Consider the following 21,531-nt stretch of genomic DNA (forward strand, 5'->3'; position numbering starts at 1 on the left):
GTTCAAGTGACACTCCAGTTTCTTCAGCTAGACCCTTCAGGCGAACTGAGAAGGGCTGCCTCATCGAAGGCCTGTTTTGAAACAGAATGGAGCTCGACAGATCATTAATAGTACAGTATGAGGGGTGCTTCTTGTCTGCTTTCACCTTAAGAAAACATACAAAGGACATGTAAGTTCTCTGTAGATGAAGCGACCATTCATTTGACTCAACGTAAAGGCTTTCTACAGGGCTGGTGCGAAAAGCACCCGTAGAAAGGCGGATGCCCAAATGGTGCACGGGGTACAGCATCTTCAAAGCACTTTGAGTTGCAGACTGAAAAACAACGGCCCCATAATCTAAGCGGGTGTGAATGAGGCTTCGATACAGATTCATGAGGCATTGCCTATCACTACCCCAAGCAGTACGTGACAACACTTTTATAACATTCATGGCTTTTAAACATTTTGTTTTTAAATACTTGATGTGCGGTACGAAGGTCAACTTATTCTCCAAGATTAAGCCTAAGAATTTATGCTCGGCTTTGACAGACAGACGTTGCCCGTTCAGTCGAATGCCAGGTTCCGAGTGCATGCCTCTCTTTCGAAAGAACAAGACACACGTGTTTTTTGTGGGTTAAGTCGAAATCCGTTTTTATCTGCTCATTTGGAGACCTTGTTTAAACCCAGCTGAACCTGCCGCTCACACATTGCCAAGTTGCATGACTTGAAGCCAAGCTGAACGTCGTCGACATATGTACAATAGAACATATTGCGGGGGATGGACAAAAGCAAGGAATTCATTTTGATAATAAAAAGTGTGCAACTAAGTACACCACCTTGTGGCACGCCTGTTTCCTGGACAAATGTTCGGGAGAGAACACTGCCCACACGGACACGGAATGTCCGGTTTGACAGGTAACTTTCGATTATGTGAAACATTCTTCCGCGCACGCCAAGGTGGGACAGGTCTCTTGGAATTCCAAAACGTCATGTTGTATGATAAGCCTTTTCGATATCGCGGAACACATAGAGAAAATATTGTTTGTGGACGAAGGCGTCTCTGATCTGTGCCTCGATACGAACAAGGTGATCTGTGGTCGATCTCTTTTCTCGAAACTTGCACTAAAATGGGTCGAGCAAATTGTTTCTTTCAAGGATAATAACAAGTCGGCAGTTTATAATTTTTTCGAAGACTTTGCACAAGCAGCTTGTAAGTGCAATAGGCCTATAACTTCAAGCTAAAGAAGGGTCCTTGCCCTCTTTCAAAAGGGGAATAATAATAACCTCTTTCCAGGAGGTAGGGATAGTGCCAGAAAAACAGATAGTATTGTACAAACAAAGTAAGGTTTTTCGTGTTTCGTCTGGTAGGTTTTTTAACATTTCATCCACCACACGGTCACAACCTGGGGCAGAAGTACTGCTGGAGTTTAGAGATGTTCGGAGCTCAGCTAGATTGAAAGCTTGGTTATATACCTCGTATCTAGTGGATTTGTGTTCGAGTTTCTGCTTTTCTATTCTTGTTCTGTACTTTTGGAAAGTGTCAGATTAGTGGGACGAGCTGGATACCCGTTCAAAGTGTGCACCGAGAAAGTTTGCCTGATCTTCCAAGGTATCACCCTGAGTGTTTACGAGTGCAAGTCTGTGTACTTGTTTTCCTGCTATCCTACCAACCATTTTCCAGACTTTAGCTTCCTTTGTGTATAAATTGATCCCTTACAAACACTTCTGCCAGCTTTCTTTTCTGGCCTGCCGACGCGTTCTCCTGCCTTGGGACTTTATTTTCTTGAAGGTATCGAGATTTTCGGCTGTTGGTGAGTTCCGAAGCAACCTCCATGCCCTGTTCTGTTTGTTTCGCGCATTACGACACTCTGTGTTCCACCATGAGACGTGTCGTTTGCCGGGCATTCCAGATGTTTGCGGTATGCACTTGGCTGCTGCGTCAGTTAGAAAAGCTGTGAAGTACTGCACAGCTTCATGTATGTTTAACCTACATATGTCTGTCCAACTCAAACGTGTAGTGTTGTGGAACTGTTCCCAGTCTGCTTTGTTTATCAGCCATTTGGGAACATGTAGAGGACATTCATATGTTGTTTTTGAACTCAACACTACAGGAAAATGGTCACTTCTATATAGATTATTTATGATTTTCCATTTCAGTAGGGGTAGGAGTGAAGGTGATACGATGTTGAGGTCGATAGACGAGTAAGTTTTCTTGGCAACGTTATAGTATGTTGGCTCTTTCCTATTCAACAAACAGGCACCGGAAGAGAAGAGAAACAGTTCAATGAGGCGACCTCATGCATCACAGCGAGAATCGCCCCACAGTCCACTATGTGCATTTAGGTCCCCAAGAAGCAAATAAGGTTCAGGCAGTTCGTCTATTAAAGACTGGAATTCACGTCTTTCAAGACGGTGGTGGGGAGGTGCATACAAAGAGCAGATGGTGACGAGTTTGTTTAAAAGTACCGCTCAAACAGCCAGCGCCTCAAGGGATTTCTGGAGTGGTAAATGTGTACACGCTACTCCTTGGTTAATAATTATGGCTACGCCACCGAATGACGTTACAGCATCATCTCGGTCCTTTCGGTACATGACGTAAGCACGTAAAAAATTTGTATTGGAGGATTTTAGGTGTGTTTCCTGTACACACAGCACTTGAGGTGAGTGTTTGTATGAAAGCTCTTGGACGTCGTCGAGGTTTTTAAGCAGTCCTCTGACGTTCCAATGTATAATTTGTGTTTCCATATTGGAAGTAAAGAAGTGCTGTGTGTACGTTAAGGGAGTGACTTGTTTAAGCTGAAAGGTCGAGCTCAAGTAGCAGGGCTATCATCAGGCCCTGTTATGAGCTTTTTAGTTCTCTTGGCGCGCTCCAGAGAGCCGCGCCGCTCTTTTGGCACCAGGGGTGCCGCCGTATCCATTGCCTCCTCGGAGGCACTGGATGCCCGCTCATGCGAGCTGGTTTTTCGAAGCTTGGGCCTCGCCTGGTGAGGTGAGGCCTTGAGACCCGGGGACCCTGGAGTCTCTGGTCTCTGTTCAATAGTAGGCGGAGTAGACTCAACTACTGCCGCCTTGGGGGCAAGCGCCACAGCCAATGGCTCGCTCTGTGCAGGCCGAAGGAGTGGCGAAGGCTGGTGCGACACTTCCCCCTGGCGCGCCGCATCGGCATATGTGGGGCCATAAAATGGCGAGACTCTTTTTCTTGCTTCTTTAAATGTAATGTTTTCTTTTATCTTTAAAGTGATGATCTCGTTTTGTTTTTTTCCAGAAAGAACAGGAACGTGAGTATGCGGCATGATTAGCGCCACAGTTCACACAGTGTGCAGGTGCTTCGCAGTTGTCGGACGCATGGCCCACGACTCCACACAGAGCGCAAGTTTTCCGGCCACTACAGCTTTGCGAGCCGTGGCCATATCTCTGACATTGAAAGCAACGGCGGGGGTTGGGAATATGTGGCCTCACGGATGTCTTTGTATACCCAGTCTGAATGGTTTCCGGCAAATCGCTCGAAGCAAAGGTCAGTATTAAGTGTTTGGTTGGTATTTTCTTTTGATCTCTTCTTATCTTAATACGCTGTACGTTTGTCATGTTCTGGCTCTTCCATCCTTCCAGAAGTTCAGCTTCGGTCTGGTCAAGCAAATCTGCGTCCGATACGACCCAGCGAGATGAGTTCATTGACCTGTGTGGCTTAATACTGATGGGTGTGTCTCCAAACGTTGTGAGGGTGTTCAGTTTATCGAATTGGTCTTTGTCACGTATCTCAAGGAATAGATCTCCGCTGGCCATTTTGGTAACCTTGTACCCAGCACCGAGAGTTTCGGTTAAGCACCTAGCCACTACGAAGGGGGATACAGTTCTGGCTTGCTTGTTAGTTTTTCGCAGTGGATAAAGTGGTAATGAGGAAAGATTTGTCTTGGCTGGGTAAAAAAATTGATATCTTGGGTGCATACCCGCTCTGAGGAGGCACGATCACTAAGTAAAGGGAATGGTTTGTGCATGCTAATTGTATATTGTTCAGCAGCGTTGGCTGCCACCCACCACGGAGCCCAACGAGGGGACGCTGCAAGTTTGCGGATGCTGAAAGCTTGCAGACGTCAGCCGTACAACTCTGCTATAACCCAATGCGCCTATGCCAAGGTAGGCTATTTGCACAGGGTTAACCCTTGCTGCCGAGAAAATTGGAAGTAAACAGAAGAGAGAAGTAGAGAGGAAAGCTAAATAAGTAAGAAAGATGAAGATGTAGGGAGAGAGAGATAGGAAAAGGCGACTGCCGATTTCCCCTGGGTGGGTCAGCCCAGGGGTGCCGTCTATGTGAAGCCGGGGCCAAAGGGGTGTGTTGCCTCTGCCGGCGGGCCTTAAAGGTCCAATCACCCAGCGTCGGCTCAACCCCCAGGATCCCCTTTTCCCCGGACACGGCAAAGCCACGCACGGCTAGGCGTGGAAGGGAGTAAAAACTCCCCCGTTAGCTCGGGTCCGTGGTGTCGCTACACACCAAACGCCTGCTTTCACAGGCGCCCCTGCGGGGGTACGTAAATCTGAAATGAAACTAGATATTGAAGCATCTACACCAACAATATGTACAGCCACTGCAAACTCACAACTGCTACGCTTATACTCATGGTAGCTCGAGTGCGTTTTCGGTGAGATAGGTGGAAGACATTCCCGGAGATCTGGAGCATGACAACCTGGGTCGACAAGTGCAGACGAAAGTGGAACATGGAGTCCGGATATAGGACATGGTCATCAAGATAGGTTAGGAGGCGGGCCAGGATGACATGCTCGAACAGTTTGCCCAGGCAAGACGTTAGAGAGATGGTGTTGAGGTGCATGAATGTTGGTATAGTATGCCTTTCGTGACATGCTACCGTGTATTCAAGCTAAGCGGACAAACAAATCAAGAAAACTGTGTACGAAATGACTGTTTAGTTATGTACAAATGCAGTCTTTGCAGCAATCCAAGATATTTCCATCGAGCTGTGATGTATCTTCTTTCATTGGATCGTGTATGAGGTTCATCTCTGATGTTTCGCGACCAATCATTCGACACCCCTGTCAAGCTTAAAGTTTGGTGCCATGTCACAGAAACTATCGGCGCGCCCCTCGGCATCGGCTTCCATGTAATCGTCAATCCAGTTGACAAAGTGCGAGACCTTAATGTAGCGCATGGCCCTGTGATGAAAGGACTTGCACAGCTGGCCACCCTTGTGGACGATTCCTTCGAGAACCCAGGCACCGTCATCACCCTTGCGCACAAGTGGTCCCCCGCTGTCACCCTACGTAGGAGAATAGAGAGGCAACAATCGTTACAAACGATTAAGCATACATAACATTATTTATAGACATTCATCACTCGAAGCACGGAGCTTCACAATCGTATTATTTCCAGTATTGCCACCCCCGCCTAAATAGCAGTTTGTTGTGGTCAATTCTCTTGTCACAACAGCTCACTCTACAGAGAAATATAATGATGATAATGAAGAATTGTGCTTTGTGGTGCAAGGGCCACTGATGGCCAAAAAATTTTGAATATATTAGGACATTTATTTTGTTATCGCAATAAAAACTCTCGTGCAACAAGGAACCGTATAGTTCGTTTCGTGAAAGCTAAGAGAAGCGTCCGAATCGGTGCGTATTGCAGCTGCAGACAGAGCCCCCAGTAACAGCGAGCAGCGACAGAATGTGTAGACAGACCTTTAAATGTAAAGCTATTTATTATCGAACTCAATCCGATGTGTGGCGTAACCACCATTACTGCGCACGCACGCTCCTCGCCCTCTGCTCTGTGTTACGCTCGCGTCCCCCTCTTTCTTCTCTAGGCATCCCTCCCAGCGGCGGTAACACCCCCATTCCGCATGCGAGTGCCCTCCCGCTTTCTCCTCTCCTTCGCTCTACCCTCCATCGCATAGTGACGCGGACACAGGCAGCCAGGCAGCGTCTGCTAGCCTACGCACGCTCTCCCCTATTCGTTTTCTAGGCATCCGTCGCCGCGGCGTTTACGCACTCATTGCGTTATCGCGCATGCACGTCCCCTTCCCCTCTCTCACCTCGCAGAGTTAATGCAGGCAGCGTCTACTATCGAGTTTTTCTATTGAAAAAAAAAAACGACTGCTCAAGCTAAACAACCGTTCACTGGCCACTGGATCTGGACCTCCAAGGCAGTGCTGGTGGGAGATGTCTCCTATGCATTTTCGAATACAAATTCTCAGCGTGCGCAGTGACTGAAAGCGGACGGCAGTTCTCTGTGTGGAATCGGAGTCGCCTTCCTGTCCTTTCACATTAGCAGCAATTGTCAGGCTCCAGCAGGAAACACTGGTTCATCACGGCGTGTTTCGCGCAACCCCGGGTTTCTCTCCTGCGCAACACTGCGATGAAATTTATCGCCAGTACCACCACCCGTGTAAGCGTTAGCGCCCTCAGCTGGGCATCCACACATGGTTCCTTTTAGTGGGAGATACTGCAATATCGCTCTTTTTTTCATTTTAGACCTGAACCATTTAGTATTTGAAAAAGCTCAGACTCTGGCCTTTTTTTCTGAGCAATCGCGCCTGCCATTGCACCACTCAATAATTTTGCATCGCTAAATTGAAGACAAAAGCCTAAACTCAATGCATGAACTAATTCAATCGTAATAATGTCTCGTGTGAGTTCGAGATACATAAAATGTGTGTATTGGCAAAAAAAGCAGCCGTTCCGGATAGGACCTTGTGAAGATTGAGTGTTTCCATGAAAGATACGTGTTTAGTACATTTTCTTAGCAACTTAGTGCCACCTGCGTCATGTAGCCTAGAACGAAATTATTCAAAAAATTATGGCGCTACTATAAAGCGGCTTCTATAATTGAGCCGGCCGCGACCCACCTAGTACACCTCATTTTGCATTTTAGGTTGCCGTAGGCTTTGGTAGCCTTCTTTTTGACTAGAGGCATGTACACTTTATTTTCGAGTTTAGAAGCAGGAAAACTTTTACTTTAAATTGGTCCGGCAGATTGACGGGGAGGTGCCACCCCGCTTACGTTCAAGAAAACTGGTTTAACAACTTTATTCATTACAGTGTTATTGTAATTCCAGCTTTTACTATGGCAAAACTTTTGAAGTATCAAAACAAGACAAAAGGAGATGCATGTGAAGGATAACTGCATGTAATGGGAATCTGCACTATCGCACCTGACACGGTGTGCCGTAGTCGTAAGAGCCGCAAAGAAGGTAATCCGGTACTTCGTGAAATTCCTTGGCACAGCGCTCGTTGGCGATGCTCTTGGTCATTAACTGCTGCAGCCTCTCCGCTCGTGATGACGGATCCGTCTCTGCAAAAGAAGTGTGGCTCAAGTACGGCAAACAGTGAATGTAACGGCGTAGAGGTGCTCACCCCCTCCCCAAATCATATCTTGTAGAGGCTCACATAAGACGAGGACACTGGCAGGGGAATAGGGAAATGGTGTGGGCCTGCCTCACGTATACTTTTAGACGTGAAGCAGCTCTTTGACTCATGCGTGCAAGCCCGCGCGTACGTGCGTCTGCAAGAACACGCCATAACGCGCTCCTCTCACCGCAGCTGTTGGAGTGGCGCCAAGTAGGTCACATGGCAGCTGCGCGTTGACATCACGCTCACCATGTACACTTCCCTCGCAGGGGCGCGCTGATGTCACTCTCTCTCTCTAACTAGCAGCACGCTCGCCGCAACGCCCGCAGCTGCCGGATCCTCCCCCCACTCGCAACACACTTTTCTGTCGCTTCACCTTCTCCACCACCCGCAACACTCTATCACAAGTCAAGTGAAAACACTCTTTCGGGTCGTTCATCTGCGATGAACGATACATGAAACCCAACCCGCCTTCCATGTCTTTGAGTTTCAAACAAACGTTTACTTGAACAAACGCAACACCAAGTTTCGCTTCAAACCATTCTTCCAACACGCGCGTCAACGTCCCTTTCAACCGGGTCAACGCCGTGCGCATTCTGCTGCTTCGCATTCCATCAGGGTTCCCTTGGGGGTGATGGTACTGACTTACTTCTTTATTTCTTTCAGTTTTTCCTTTCTTGCATTTTTTTCTTTCTTTCCATCGCATTGCGCAATGCTCTGTCCTAACCTTTTTCTTCCTCCATGGCGGGTGTCAGACCCTGAATCACGTGTTTAGTAGCGCAATGCTTCGGTCGCTGCAGTCAACAATGGTCATGCATTTGTTCATATCCAAGTAACGATTAAACGTGATAACGTGAATTTAGTCATCTCAATGAAAGATAAGACTGAGAAACGAGAAACGGCTGATTGCTGACAGGTCCTAGATCTAGGTGGAATCGATTATTGGAAAACGGCCCATAGAACTGCACATATGACCAATGCACTTTCAAGGACGGCATATATATAAGTCCATTCAATTCACGCTGCACTTTCTGAACTGGTTCATGGCGGTGCTGTCTGGGTACCATCTTCGTGCAAGTTTTGTTTCAGCAAGTGCAGCAGCAAAGAGATGCCGAGACGAGTACAATGGCGCAGATGCTGTGTAAGCCGTGATACTGGCCGCTGTCTCACAGGTTGTGGAGGTTGTGATTCGTAAAATACGACCGCGCTTGCCTTGCGTCACATGAGCAACAACCAGAAAATATTCACTGTTGTACTTATTGGACGCCACTAAAACAGACACGAATGCAATCGACTGTGTCATATGCTGCATATGCCGCAATCTTGGGCTGCACAGATTTGTCACTACCTCGCGAGAAGGTGCAGGGGATTTGTTAACTTGCCTTGCGCGACACCTGCACTTTTTCAAACTCGTGAAACGAATGTAGGCATGCAGCACCTCTGTGAACCATTTCATGAAGTGCGGGTGAAACGAATGAGCCTTATATGCGCTACTAGGCGCAGAGTCCGCTGCATTTAACGCCACCACTGAAAACATATGCGACACAAAAAAGCTGCGCCTGAATAACATGGTGCCACAGTGTCACATGACGTGCGTGGCGACTACCACTGTTTCCCTGGGAACGTAGTGTGTTCACGTTTACCTGCAGAACGTTATTCTAGAAAGGCTCGCTTTGTGAGATCGAGGCGTTCGCAACGTCAAACTACGTGAAGAGACGCTCACCGTCAGTCTGTCCCCAGCCGGTAACGAATAGCGTCGTGCCGTCAGCCAGTTCGGACCCGGGCTCAGGCAGGCATGCTGGCCGAACTGTGTGCGTAAAGTTCACGCTGCTGGTAAGCTTGACGATTCCAATGTCCTTCTGCGGGTTCATATAGAGAAAGGGGTAAGTTTTCTAGCACTCGACCGAAGCAATAGCATGTATTTCCTTAGCGGAATATTTACTTGAAGCCGGGTATATGACGAGGTCACACCACCGATTGCAGCTCGGTTGTACTTGGGGACAACTGGCTGTGGCAATAAAAGAAAGCTATAAAAGCATAGTGGGCATTTCCCACCACAGAAGAACATAGTTCCACAAATGCGTCTGTGTTTCCCGCGCGAACATAGTGAAAAATAACATTACCTCATTGTCCAAGGGGTGCTGTTTATAAAGAAACGCTGCACAAACCAAAGAGATAATATTATTTGTCTTGCTTCATGAAGTGCCATTTCACGTTTTTGCACGTCTGTAGATGTCGCAAGTTTTAGGTCACCTCGCAGACAACATGATAATTTCGTTTTTAGGTTACAGCTCCTCGCCCTCCAGCTATTCTGAGGACTCGCCGAAGAAGCTTGTGTTTAATTTCCCTCACAGATAGCTGTGTAAGAAGACGTAGCAAATTTTATGCAGTGGTATTATTCTAACATGGCTGGCATTGGAAAAGCGAGTAGAGCCGGACTTCTTCACGGAGGACTACATGTGCTGTAGCTCCGCGCCTTTAGCTATGCCATCATTGCAACAAAAAGTTGTCCCCGGGTATAGTGGTCTTGCTTCACCGCAAGCGGTGGCCACACCGTCATAGCCGACCAGGCCTTATGTACCCCGTGGTTACTGCTGTTCATGCCTCATCAAACAACGAAGCATGATCTACTTTCACGAGTATGCTGCTTTTTATAAACGGTGTACATTTCTTGAAATGGCACTGACATTAATTTGTGTCAGAAATGTCTTCTTGTATTATTTTACATGGAAGCTCTTTTAGGCACCTGTTGCGGCCTGGAAATATTTGTCCCCCTGTGCTGTCGGATGCACACTCACCTGCGTGCGCTGACATCAAGGTGCCGCGTGTTGACTACTCACGCTTTTTAGAAGAGTCTTTCGTTGGAAAGTTGTTTATTTGAATTTGCCACAGAGCTATATTTTATCGTAACGATAACATATAACCTCACCGAGCATTCCTCGAATTGTCGAAGACATTTCACCGTGACGCACATTACTCTTCAATGTCGTAACATTCAAATAACGTATCAGAACCATTTAGGTTGTCATAGATTCGCAATTCCTAATTTATCCGCAGTACAGAATTGTTGATCTTATAGTTTATCTCAGTGGTGTCGTGTACTGGAGAACACTTCGAACACATGGTGGACACTCGTCTCGCTTCCTACGTGGATGAAGGAGTTCACCTACGGAGCACTATGTTGAACTTGAGGCATCATCAGTAGGCCAAAGATGGCATTGGGCCGCTTCGGCAACCAGTCACTGTTAGGCTCAACATCACCAATAAGAGTGCTAGTCCAGGACTAGACGGAAAAGGTACACTGGACTACACATTTAATGAAGGGGATGCTAAAAAGGTGCAAGCTCACACCAGCTGCTGGCACCGGACGTACATCTATGTCTTCAAGTTTTGACAGATCTAACGCCCACCATAGGCGTGGGGAATCTCAGGACCTGTGAACAAGTTACCGCGAAAAGACACACCCAAGAGTTTCTGCAATCCCTTCAATTGTGTTCGATAGAACGATGAGGAGAGTGTTCCTCTTAAACACCATGAATGGTATCGACACGGCAGATGAGCAGATGAGCTGACATTGTGCACTTACATATGATTTATTGGAGAACAACAAGATGTCCTACAAAAAGAGTTTGACTGATAGGCAAGCGAGTTGGAACTTATTCATCATTAGGTAGCACAGAAGTTGATAAAACACAAAAGAGGAAACAAGATGAGCGCTGTCTTATTCCCTTATTTGTGTCTTATCAACTTGTGCACTTCCCAGTAATGAAGAAGCGTTGCCCCGGCGAAGCTGTGTAGTGGTTATGGCGCTCTACCACGAATTAGAAAGTCACTGGATCAAATCCCGGTTACGGTGACTGCATTTTCGATGAACACAAAAATTTTTGATGTTCGTGTACTTAGATTTAGGTGCACCCTAAAGAATCGCAAATTCGCAAGACGTTAAAATTTCCAGGGACTTTCATTACGGCATCTCCCATAATTACAGCGTCGTTTTCGGGATGTTAAATTTCAGATTTATTACACAACAAGTGTACGACAAGCGTGAGCTGTGCCCACACAGCTGTGGTCTGTCTCTCAACCGAGAAACGTACGAGATCCTAATCTGGAAGAAAAGAAGGGTAGGATGGCCACCACACGATACCCTGGATTCAATGTCGGCCCTAGATAAAGTAAAAAGAGCCAAGGTTGACCCATATTGTATACTTGGCACCATTTTTCTGAAAGACAATGCGGTCTCACCACCCTTGGATCCCTCCAGCAGACGGTTCCCAAGTCGTACGTCTGGTGGAGGCTGACTAACAAAAAATAAGAACGTCGCAGCTTTGCCGCAAATACGAATCGATGAACTCGATAGCAACAAATTGGAAGGTCATGCGCAGAATGGCAAGCAGATCGAAACGTTCCCCGCGTTTCTCACGCAAAAATGACGCGCGAAACGTACTCACAGGTACACATGAACGCGAATAAGCGTCTCAGTTGTTACTTCGCTGTGTCTGAAAAGCGCGCCCTTTTCGCAAACGGAGGCTGTGCGAGAATTTCAGTGATCTTTGTGTACCCAGTGGCCACAACAGAATCGTTCCAAGTGAAGCCCGAGGCCAGCCAAGACGTATGATCCTCCTCACCGGGAGAATAAGGACGCGCAAAAGATCGTCCACTCGCCTCATCTCAGCAAGCTAAAGTACGCGTGAGAGATGAGAACCGCAACTGCGCCATCTTTCTGATAATGCTGAAAACACGATAGTCCCCACCCACACACCCCTCTCCCTTGACGCCTGCCAACAGCTGTAATTGCTAGATATAAACAGCTTGCCATTTAATCGTCCTAGCAGGTACCTCTCGGTGGCTCAGGTTTCTTTCGCCGGCACTCGCACGCGTCAGATGCAGGAATCATGGGCTCCCGTGGAGCGGCAAAGGCGGTCCTTGGTGGCCGCGGAAACAGGATTACTGACGAAAGTGACAAGGATTATGAGATCATCTTGCCGAATCTGCCAACAGGACGTATTGTTTTGAACACAGTGTTTTTGCACGGTGATATTCGAGTGAGGCCTTTCAAGGTCGAAGATTTCCGAGATGCCCTGGACAAGGAGCGTCTGCTTCCCGACGTAATTGCATTGGGCGCCTACCAGATCAACCATGTGTGGGCCGTCACCTTTACCAGCCAGGAGGCGACGAAGAGGTTGACTGATCTGAAAGAACTCCAGGTCAAGGGACGTCGCTGCCTCGTTATCGACCCTCAGGAGCAGAAGGTGAGGCTGCGGCTTCACTGGCTGTTACACGGCGTTTCGGACGAAGATGTCCGCACGGCGTTGGCAGCGTTCGGGAAAGTTACAGAAGTGACCCGGGAACGCTGGCGTGTGGAAGGAGTGAATGAGAAGAATTCGACGACCCGCACTGTTTTCATTAAGCTGAAAAGCGGTATGAAAGTCGAGGACCTGCCTCATCAGATACAAGTAGCCGGTGAATTAGCCTTAGTGGTAGCCCCAGGTCGGCCTATGCAATGCCTGCGTTGCAGCGGAACAGGACATGTGCGTCGCGAGTGTAAGGTGCCTCGGTGCTCTCGCTGCCGGCGTTTCGGGCATGGGGACGCGGAATGCATCCGTTCGTACGCCGCAGTGACCGCGTCAGCGGAGGCCGAAGATGCGTCGGAACACATTATGGACGTGACAGAAGCAGAGGACGCGGCTGAAGGTTGCGGAGATCAAGTCGCAGAAAATTCGAACTGCACATCTGCAACATCAGTAGACGAATCTACACCGGCACCTGTGGACACTCGACCAGGTTCTGCAGCTGTATCGACCAAGACAGCTGACAATGCAGTGACAGACGCAGGCTGTGAAGTAGCCGGAGCGTCTGCCCATGTGTCGAAGCAAGGCCAAGTTGCCGATGGTGCCTCCTGTAGTGATGGTTTCGACATGAAGATAGACGGAAACACGTGCAACGCCAGCCGCGTCTCTTGGCCCAGCGGTGCCGTTTCAGCCATTAAAAGACCATTGGAAGAACCTGTGAAGACGGGAGACAAGAACAGTGCAAGTAGCGTGGAAGAACCACCGGCAAAGACGCCGACTGGCAGACGCACCAGCATGAGAGCAAGAGCTGGTGGCACCACGGACAAGAAAGCTGTGAACAATTCAGTTCTACTGTGCAGTGAAACCGGGCGGTCGGACAGTCCTGGAGGCGTCTAGCGTAGCGCTAGACGTGCAAGGTAAGCGCCATGCTCCGGGCCTAACTCCTCCACATGGTTGTAATGGCGCCTCAACTATCATTTAGCTTCGCCACGCTGATTGTTAGAGGCTTGGCTTCAAATAAGAAGCAAAGCCAAGTCTACCGGTTGTTATTGGAAGAAAGTCTGGATGTGCTTGCAGTGCAGGAGACGAAAGTTGAAGGCGAGGAGGACACTAGGAGCATGGTGCTTAAGTTTACATCACGGTATTTTGCCACTGTGAGCCAGGCCATAGGCAAATCAGGGGGATGTGTTCTTTTTGTTAGAAAACTGCCAGGATTAGTCATAGAAAATGTCTTTTCTTGCTCTTCAGGCCGAGTAGTACGGTGTGATATTGTTTATTGTGACACTGAATGGCGAATTATATGTGTTTATGCTCCAACTATTGGCCAGGAAAGATCGGGGTTTTTTTCCAAGTTACGACAACATATGTGTACCGGTAGGAAAATCTTATTGGTTGGTGATTTCAACTGAGTCTTGAATGAAAGTGATAGATCAAGCAGGCGCAATGTTAAAGATAGAAGAAGTGATGTCCTGGCACAGGTGATTATTGAACACGAATTAGTAGATGTAGCGGAGTGTTTGCATAGCTCCCGAGATGTGAAGTATACCCACTTTCAAGGCACAAGTAATGCCCGATTGGATCGACTTTACCTTACTGCAGATGCGATATCCCAGTGTAGCAGTTATAATGTTGTCCCTGTTTCCTTCTCCGATCACTGTCTTGTAAAATGCAATATCGGGTCAAAAAAACAAAGGAACGCCTTTTCTTGGGAACAGTGGAAAATGAACTCTAACCTCTTAAGGAATGAGTCGTTTGGCGCATCAGTTAATAATGAAATAGTAATATTAACATAGAGTGTATAGACAAAATAGGAGAAGAATGGGAGCTATTCAAGCAGCGAATCAATATAAAAGCAATAGAGAGATCTAGCGTTTTATCTTTTGAATCTAAGAAGAATGAGAAAGAGCTTAGACGAACACTTGAGAGACTAACAGCTCTTGAATGTGAAAAACCTGGAGTATATGGTGACGATTTGCGGAGTATCAAACAGAGGATAGAGGTATATGAGGAGGAACGCTATCGCGGAGCGCTAGTGCGAGCCAGAGCAACATCAATGACTGTGGATGATCGCCCGACAAAGCGAGCACTTGGATTAGAGAAGAGTCATGCCAGACGAAATCATATAGATGCCATTGAAGTCAACGGTATTGAAGTTTTAGACAATGAGAGCATAGGACGAGCGTTTGGCAAACACTACGAAGGACTCTTCGCTGCCACGCCCATTGATTCAGAGGCATTTAAGCAGGAGTTCCTTAGCAGAATGCCGAAGTTGTCAGATAACACCAAATGAGCTTTAGGGCTATCTATAACGCCAACGAAAGTAGAAAGGGCTATAGAAAAAATGAATCCTGGTAAATCTCCAGGGCCGGACGGGCTTAGTGCTTCGTTTTATAAGGAGTTCAAAAATGAATTATCCCAAGTACTTGCAGACGTCTTCAATCAAGCTTATAAACTTAATGGCCTCCCTAGGTCCTTTAGTGAAGCACATACAGTTTTGATACCCAAGACAGAACACTCGGAGAAGTTAAAATTAGTTTCTTCGTATAGACTGATATCACTAACTAATTGTGATTACAAAATTTTAATGAAAGTACTAGCACGGCGACTTCAAGGGGTAATCAAAGAATTGGTAGGGCCTCACCAAACATGCGGAATTATGGGACGCTCCATTGTGACTAATATACACAAGATGCGCTGCGTGCTTGAGTGTAGCGATGCCAATCAAGTAGGGGTAGCCATTCTACAGATTGATCTCGAGAAAGCTTTTGATTGTGTTTCCCACAACCTTCTGCTTGCCATTCTTGACCATGTCAACGTTGGTTTTGTAGGTTTTGTAATCAGAAATGGAGTATCTATGGCATACCGGAACTGCACAACCCGACTGGTAATCAATAAAACGCTAGGAGATACAATTAACATAAAGCGTTCTGTCCGTCAGGGCTGTCCCCTGAGTCCCCTACTTTTCAGTTTATATATAGAATCGTTGTGCTTAGCAATAGCTCAAAACAGTTGCATTCGTGGCTTTAAATTACAAGAATACGAAGTTAAAATTTTGGCATATGCCGGCGATGTGGCTGTTTGTTGTATAGATCAAGATATTGTTACTACTACCATCAGTGTGGTTAAAAGGTTCGGCAAGGCAACTGGCAGTCTAGTAAACTGGGGAAAGTGTCTGGGTTTCTGGCATGGAGAGTGGTCGTCAAAACCAGACTATTTTGCCAATGTTAAATGGGTGACCACACCTGTCAAGTACTTAGGGGTGCCACTGGAATTTTATAAAGATGATGAGAACTACTGGCAAGAACAAGCGAAAGAAATCCGGACGAAAGCTAATAGATGCAACGGTAATCATCTGTCAGTGTTTGCTAGGGCGACTGTCTGTAACCTTTTCTTTGCCCCAAAACTTTGGTATGTGATGCAAGTATTGCATTGTTCAAGGGCAAACATACAGAAGTTCCATCGCATTTTCGCAGTGTTCGTGTGGGCTTCGAACTGGGAGAGATGCAGTCAAAGTAATCTGTTTCGAAAAGTCAAACACGGAGGGCTTGATTTAACACATCTTTTCATACGCCAAGTCGTAAATAGGTTCATTTTTTTTCGCTACACAAGGGACCCTTTCTTACGTACAGTGTGCCAAATGAGACTGATGCGGGCTTTACCTGGATATGTGGTTAGCACGAATGACATGACCGGTGCTGTGCGCGGGTATCCTAAAGAGGTTATTCTAAGTGTGCGGTTTTTATCTGTTAGATTTTCCAATGAATATTTGTTTTCAGTGACTCGGAAGAAGTTGTACAAAGATGTATGCGATGTTGTTTTACCTGAACCGCTGTACCGTGCAATGTATGCTGGAGGTGAAGGGAAGGATGTGCTAAAACGAGTGAAGAGAATGCAAGTGGCTCCTGGCGCGAAGTCTTTCTTTTTCAAGCTGCACACAGGTACATTATCAGTCAGGACATTTCAAGCAGACCATGGTTTTTACTTACCTTGGGGGACAAATTGCCTTATCTGTAAAAAACCGGAAAATATTGACCATGTTTTCTTACATTGTTGGGAGGGAGTATATTTTTGGGATGTACTTCAAAGGACGTTACAGAAAGAATTACCTTTAAATTCATATGGTATAAGATTTCTGCCAATAGTGGACGAAGAGGGAATGCCTTTTGATTCGATTATGCTGTGCGGACTTCACTGTTTATGGCGGGCCCGTATGGCGGGTTTCTATCGCGATCAGGATGCACGGCCTGCACGAATGTATTTCCGTGAATGTATGGCCAAGTATGTTGAACTGCAGAAAACTCAGGAGATTTTACCTGAGTGGTTGTCGAGGGTGGAGCCCTTGGCAGCACTTAAGGAATTTTAAATTTCTGTCGGACTGTTACTGCTTGTTTTTGTTCTGCTTGTGGTTTGATGTATGCGCCTGTAAACAGGCAATAAAGCAAAAAAAACCCTCTCGGTGGCTCAGTGGTCAACGCCTCGCATTCACGACGTTCAGGTCCCACGTTCGATTCCGTGCGCGGAAGTGTTTTTTCTAAATATTATTTTCTTCTTGCGTTTTCATATATACAAATAAGTATACATATACGGTGCATGGCATCGACGCCGACGCCAGCGGCTAAATCCAGCCGAGAGTGTCCATATAATTGCTAGCACAATAAAGAATTCCTAGCGGATCAAGGTATACGCCCCTCCAAAGGTAAGACCTGATAATCAACCACTTACGGTGCCCCATAACTGACCGCAAACACAGAACACAGTCAGAGGCCCATAGAGTTGAAGTGAAGAGTACAGACTGAATATCATAATACAGATAACACACAGACTCGCTCTGAGGCCTCACCTCAGTGCGAGTCTGTTCAGAAAAACGTTTTGCACACATATGCCGATGCACTAAGGCACGACGTGGCTGTCGAAGCTTAATGCCAAAGCATGACAACGCGCCAAGAGCAACGTGATATGCACAGTTAGTTCTTGCAGGCTTCAGCTGGATCAATATGATTTTTGGAAATAGCTATATTTGCTAGCGAATTCAGTACAATCCAGCACAGTGGAACAGTCGAGGTAACAGAAGAAAAAACAGATTATCATCATATCATCAGAGAGACTGCGCACACGAAAAAACTTCTAATAGAATGCGCCTCCTAGAAACTCACTGACCTCTGGATCAACGTGCATGCAGAGGTGCTCGGCACCCACGTACTGCTCTGTGACGTCACGGCTGCTGCGACTGTGTGAGCCCACGTGAACAAATGTGTTTGCGGCTGCATGGTGCCTGCAACACGTGACCAGGGAGAGAATTATCAATTCACCTAATATCAAGAATACTTAGTTTGCTGTTCAAGCTAATACCTTCCCCTGTACAATCCTTGGCATTATTGGCTGTTAGATCTGATTAATATGGTGTCAAAACACTGAAAAACGAGACCTTATGTATACACTTCTTTCCCTTATTCATTAACGAGGGTCTCGTACCGGCAGACTTGGTGCCGTTAGGTTGTATACGAGGAACTATTGGTCAGCTGCCAGCTCGTAATAGGTTCACGTGCCATGTGACGCCATACAGGCTCATAAAAAGAGTGTTCCACACCCGCCGCCATGGCTACAGGTGGCGCTGATTGACACTTTCACGTTTTAAATTCCCATATAAACCCAATAAAGGTGCTGCGTGGATAGCCACCGTGATGTCTCAGTGGTAGAACATCGAACGCGTTATTCGAAGGTCGTAGGTTCGATTCCTGCTCACGGCCAGTTATTTTTTCACCGACTTTTCTTTCTTCTTATTTAAATACATTAATTCTAACAACTTCCCCTATACATTCCTTGGCATTATTGTCTGTTAGATCTCATTATTATTGTGTCAAAACACGGAAAAACAAACCCTTAGGTATACACTTCTTTGTAAAGTTTGTAAATGTAGAGTTTTTTCAAGTGGATTTGAACAAAGCGCATTTCCGTACTTGTCCTAACCTGCGCATCAAGCCCTTCACTGAAAAGACTGAAGACAACCAGATTGCAAGAACATTCAAAAGGGAAATGAGATTTTTTTTTCCGTGCATAAGGCTACGTCGTCTTTTTTTTCGCACTAGGTCATTTTAATTACATTCAGCACTGCGCTCAAGCACCCTTTATAAAATCACAAATGCACAGCCAAATACAACTTAAGGAGTGCACAGAAGCCCTTTCTAGGTGACCGAAGCACCGCAGGTGATCGCCTCGGGAACTGAAAAGATCGCACACTCGGCAACACTCCGAACACGGCATCACAGGTCGCCCGGCTCATGAAGTCATTTTGCAGAGCACGTTCATTGTGCATTGTTGGTATGTTGGTGCATCTGCCTTTGAGGTATAAATGCCTCAGTCTTCTTTGGAAGACTGGGGCTCTGACCATACTCGGAATGTTCAATGGAAAGCTACGGGTCTGTACGCCGATACCTCGGCTAGGAGAATGAGATTTAACAGGGACGACATGGAAATTTTATAAACGTACTAAAAATTGTTATATTATTATTATTATTATTATTATTAATATTATTATTATTATTATTATTATTATTATTATTATTATTATTATTATTAGTAGTAGTAGTAGTAGTAGTAGTAGTAGTAGTAGTAGTAGTAGTAGTAGAGAGTTCGATGAAGGTATGTCTGGTCAGGCATTGGATGTGATGAAACACGGTCACTGACCATGTCTGGTGATGATCCAACGTTTCGGAACAACCGAATATGGGTTACTTGCTAACTGATTTAGTAAGCAAGGAACCCTTATAGCTTTTCGAAACGCTAGATTCATATCAGACTTGATCAGTGACTGTGTTTCACCACAGTAGAAGTAGTTGCAGCAGCAGTAGCTGTGGTAGCAGTAGTGGTAGCAGTAGCAGCAATGGTAGTGGTACGAGTAATAGTATTACCGGCCACATTGCACTAAGTCAGACTCACTTATAACGATAGTCCTTTTAACAGTACGTCTTTTATTTTATAATGCTAAGAAGCCACTGCACCGTGAACTTTTGCATGTTCTCTGTGGTGAAATAACCCGTTTACAACAATGCCTGCGTGTGTCATTATCTGTTATAACGATGGATACCAGCTATTGGGTGTTCATTATTTAAGGCAACTGAACGCGAAAGCCTTCAAAAGAACGAAGAAAAACCGAGAAACTCAAATTGTGGAACTTCAGTCACAACTTCAACGTACCCCAGCGTCCCATCGGACTTGCATTATGCTTCGCCGCGTAGTACCGCGGCTTAACGACAAAGCAATCTATTCAAGTACACTATGGTGTCGGTGCAGTGGTGGCTTCTGTTAAAACATGCAACACCAGTAAAAAGTTCACACTTCGGAGAATTTCATCATCACAAGCTAAAGACATTGTCATACATTGGCTCTATGGGGCTTGGAGGGGCCACGAAAGCATCCGAATTCAAGAACATGTCTGAAAAATCAGCAGCTTTGCCATTCTTGTCACTAGTGTCTGTTGTCTATGAAATCCGATGTTATAGTTTTTGCCCGACAGCCTAACCTGTACTACTTTTTTTTTCGTGCAACCCATTTATAGCAATTATCATTTATAACAATGAAATTCTTGTGGCACGTATAAACGATCCTGGATTCATGTCTGTCAGCTTGTTTTCTCTTGACGATAGTAATAGCGCGAGAACAGAACGACGACAAAGCGACAAGAAGGACACGACTCTTTGTCGTCGTTCTGTTCTCGCGCTATAACTATTGTCATGTCGTACCAACTAGCCCAAACTGCCACACTCCTAAGTTGTTTTATATGGCGTGTTTAATGTTGTAATTTTCATCATGGTTCCGAGCCAAAAACTCCATAAATTAAAGTTTCAGCTATCAGCTACACTCACTCGAGGCAGTGGGCGGCGGTGACAACGTGACGGTCCGAAATGAGGGTACCACCGCAAAAGTAGTAGCTCTCAAAGAAAGGGCTGCTGTGGAGTCCCGCGTGCCAAGGCCAGCTGCCGGGCACGGCTTCCTGGCCGTCCACCACCCTGTCTTCGCGGTTTTCAAGCTGTGGGGCTATAGGCGTCTGGCCGCAGCCATCAGGATTGGTCCATGCCGACGCCTTCATGTTGGAGCAGGCGACGGCCAAGATAGCGAATACTACTGCGACAGGGCTCATCTTTCCAGTGGCCCTGTGGGCTGCTGAAGGGGCTGCAGAAGATTTCTCTTGCTGTAAATGAAATGTACGTTTATCACGAAAACAGTGCGTTTAGAAAAGAAACAGTGAGTTTTTTTACTAAATATCTCATATAAGAGACATAATATCATTTCACAGTCTTCAGTCTGAGAAGGGGGGGGGGGGGCAGTTTTCTGCTTTATTGATAATGCTCCTGTCACTATGTATAAGATCAGCCTTAGCATAATGCACGTAACTTGCACTTTGACAATGGAACCATCGGGCGCACAACTATTTCTTCTATAAAAAAAATAAGCCACAGCAAGTTTTCCACAGCTGGTGGGTAAACTGTAGGCTTCTCTGGGACACTGAACAGGTCAAAATGCATATGCATAACGTGCAAGCTTGACGTATGGCGTTTCGATTAACAGCAGCTTCAAGCTAGCCCTTTTTGATTGGTGTTATGAGGGCGAAAGCACAAAACGTTTGTTTTCATTGCTTTTGTCACTAGCCAGCCGGCCTCTCTAACAATGTACTCCGGGTCAGGACTGCCTTAAGTATTCTCTTACGAGCACAGGTACAAAACGTGTTTCAGGTTCTTAACATATACATTTATCATTCTTAGCTACATGACAAAGTCTTGACCAAATTTTCTCTTTACGCTGATGATATCTGCATCTGGGCGTCCGGCGTGACACGGCCTCAAGTCAGCACAAGAATACAGAAGGCGGCGACATTGAAACTGGCATACCTTTGTTAGCAACATTTGACTAC

General features: G+C 46.2%; 1 protein-coding gene across 1 annotated transcript; it reads right to left on the minus strand.

Annotated features, from left to right (window-relative positions):
• Window positions 1-4,884: 4,884 nt before the first annotated feature.
• On the minus strand, window positions 4,885-20,808 carry LOC142803970 (chymotrypsinogen A-like). Its single transcript, XM_075890365.1, has 5 exons — window positions 20,486-20,808; window positions 17,781-17,895; window positions 9,059-9,194; window positions 7,140-7,279; window positions 4,885-5,249 (listed from the first exon to the last, which is right to left on the minus strand). The coding sequence occupies exons 1-5, from the start codon at window positions 20,758-20,760 to the stop codon at window positions 5,013-5,015; spliced, it is 903 nt and encodes a 300-aa protein (XP_075746480.1). The 5' UTR covers window positions 20,761-20,808; the 3' UTR covers window positions 4,885-5,012.
• Window positions 20,809-21,531: the final 723 nt, after the last annotated feature.

Source organism: Rhipicephalus microplus, chromosome 3 (assembly GCF_043290135.1).
Source record: "Rhipicephalus microplus isolate Deutch F79 chromosome 3, USDA_Rmic, whole genome shotgun sequence".
Taxonomy (NCBI): Eukaryota; Metazoa; Arthropoda; class Arachnida; order Ixodida; family Ixodidae; genus Rhipicephalus; species Rhipicephalus microplus.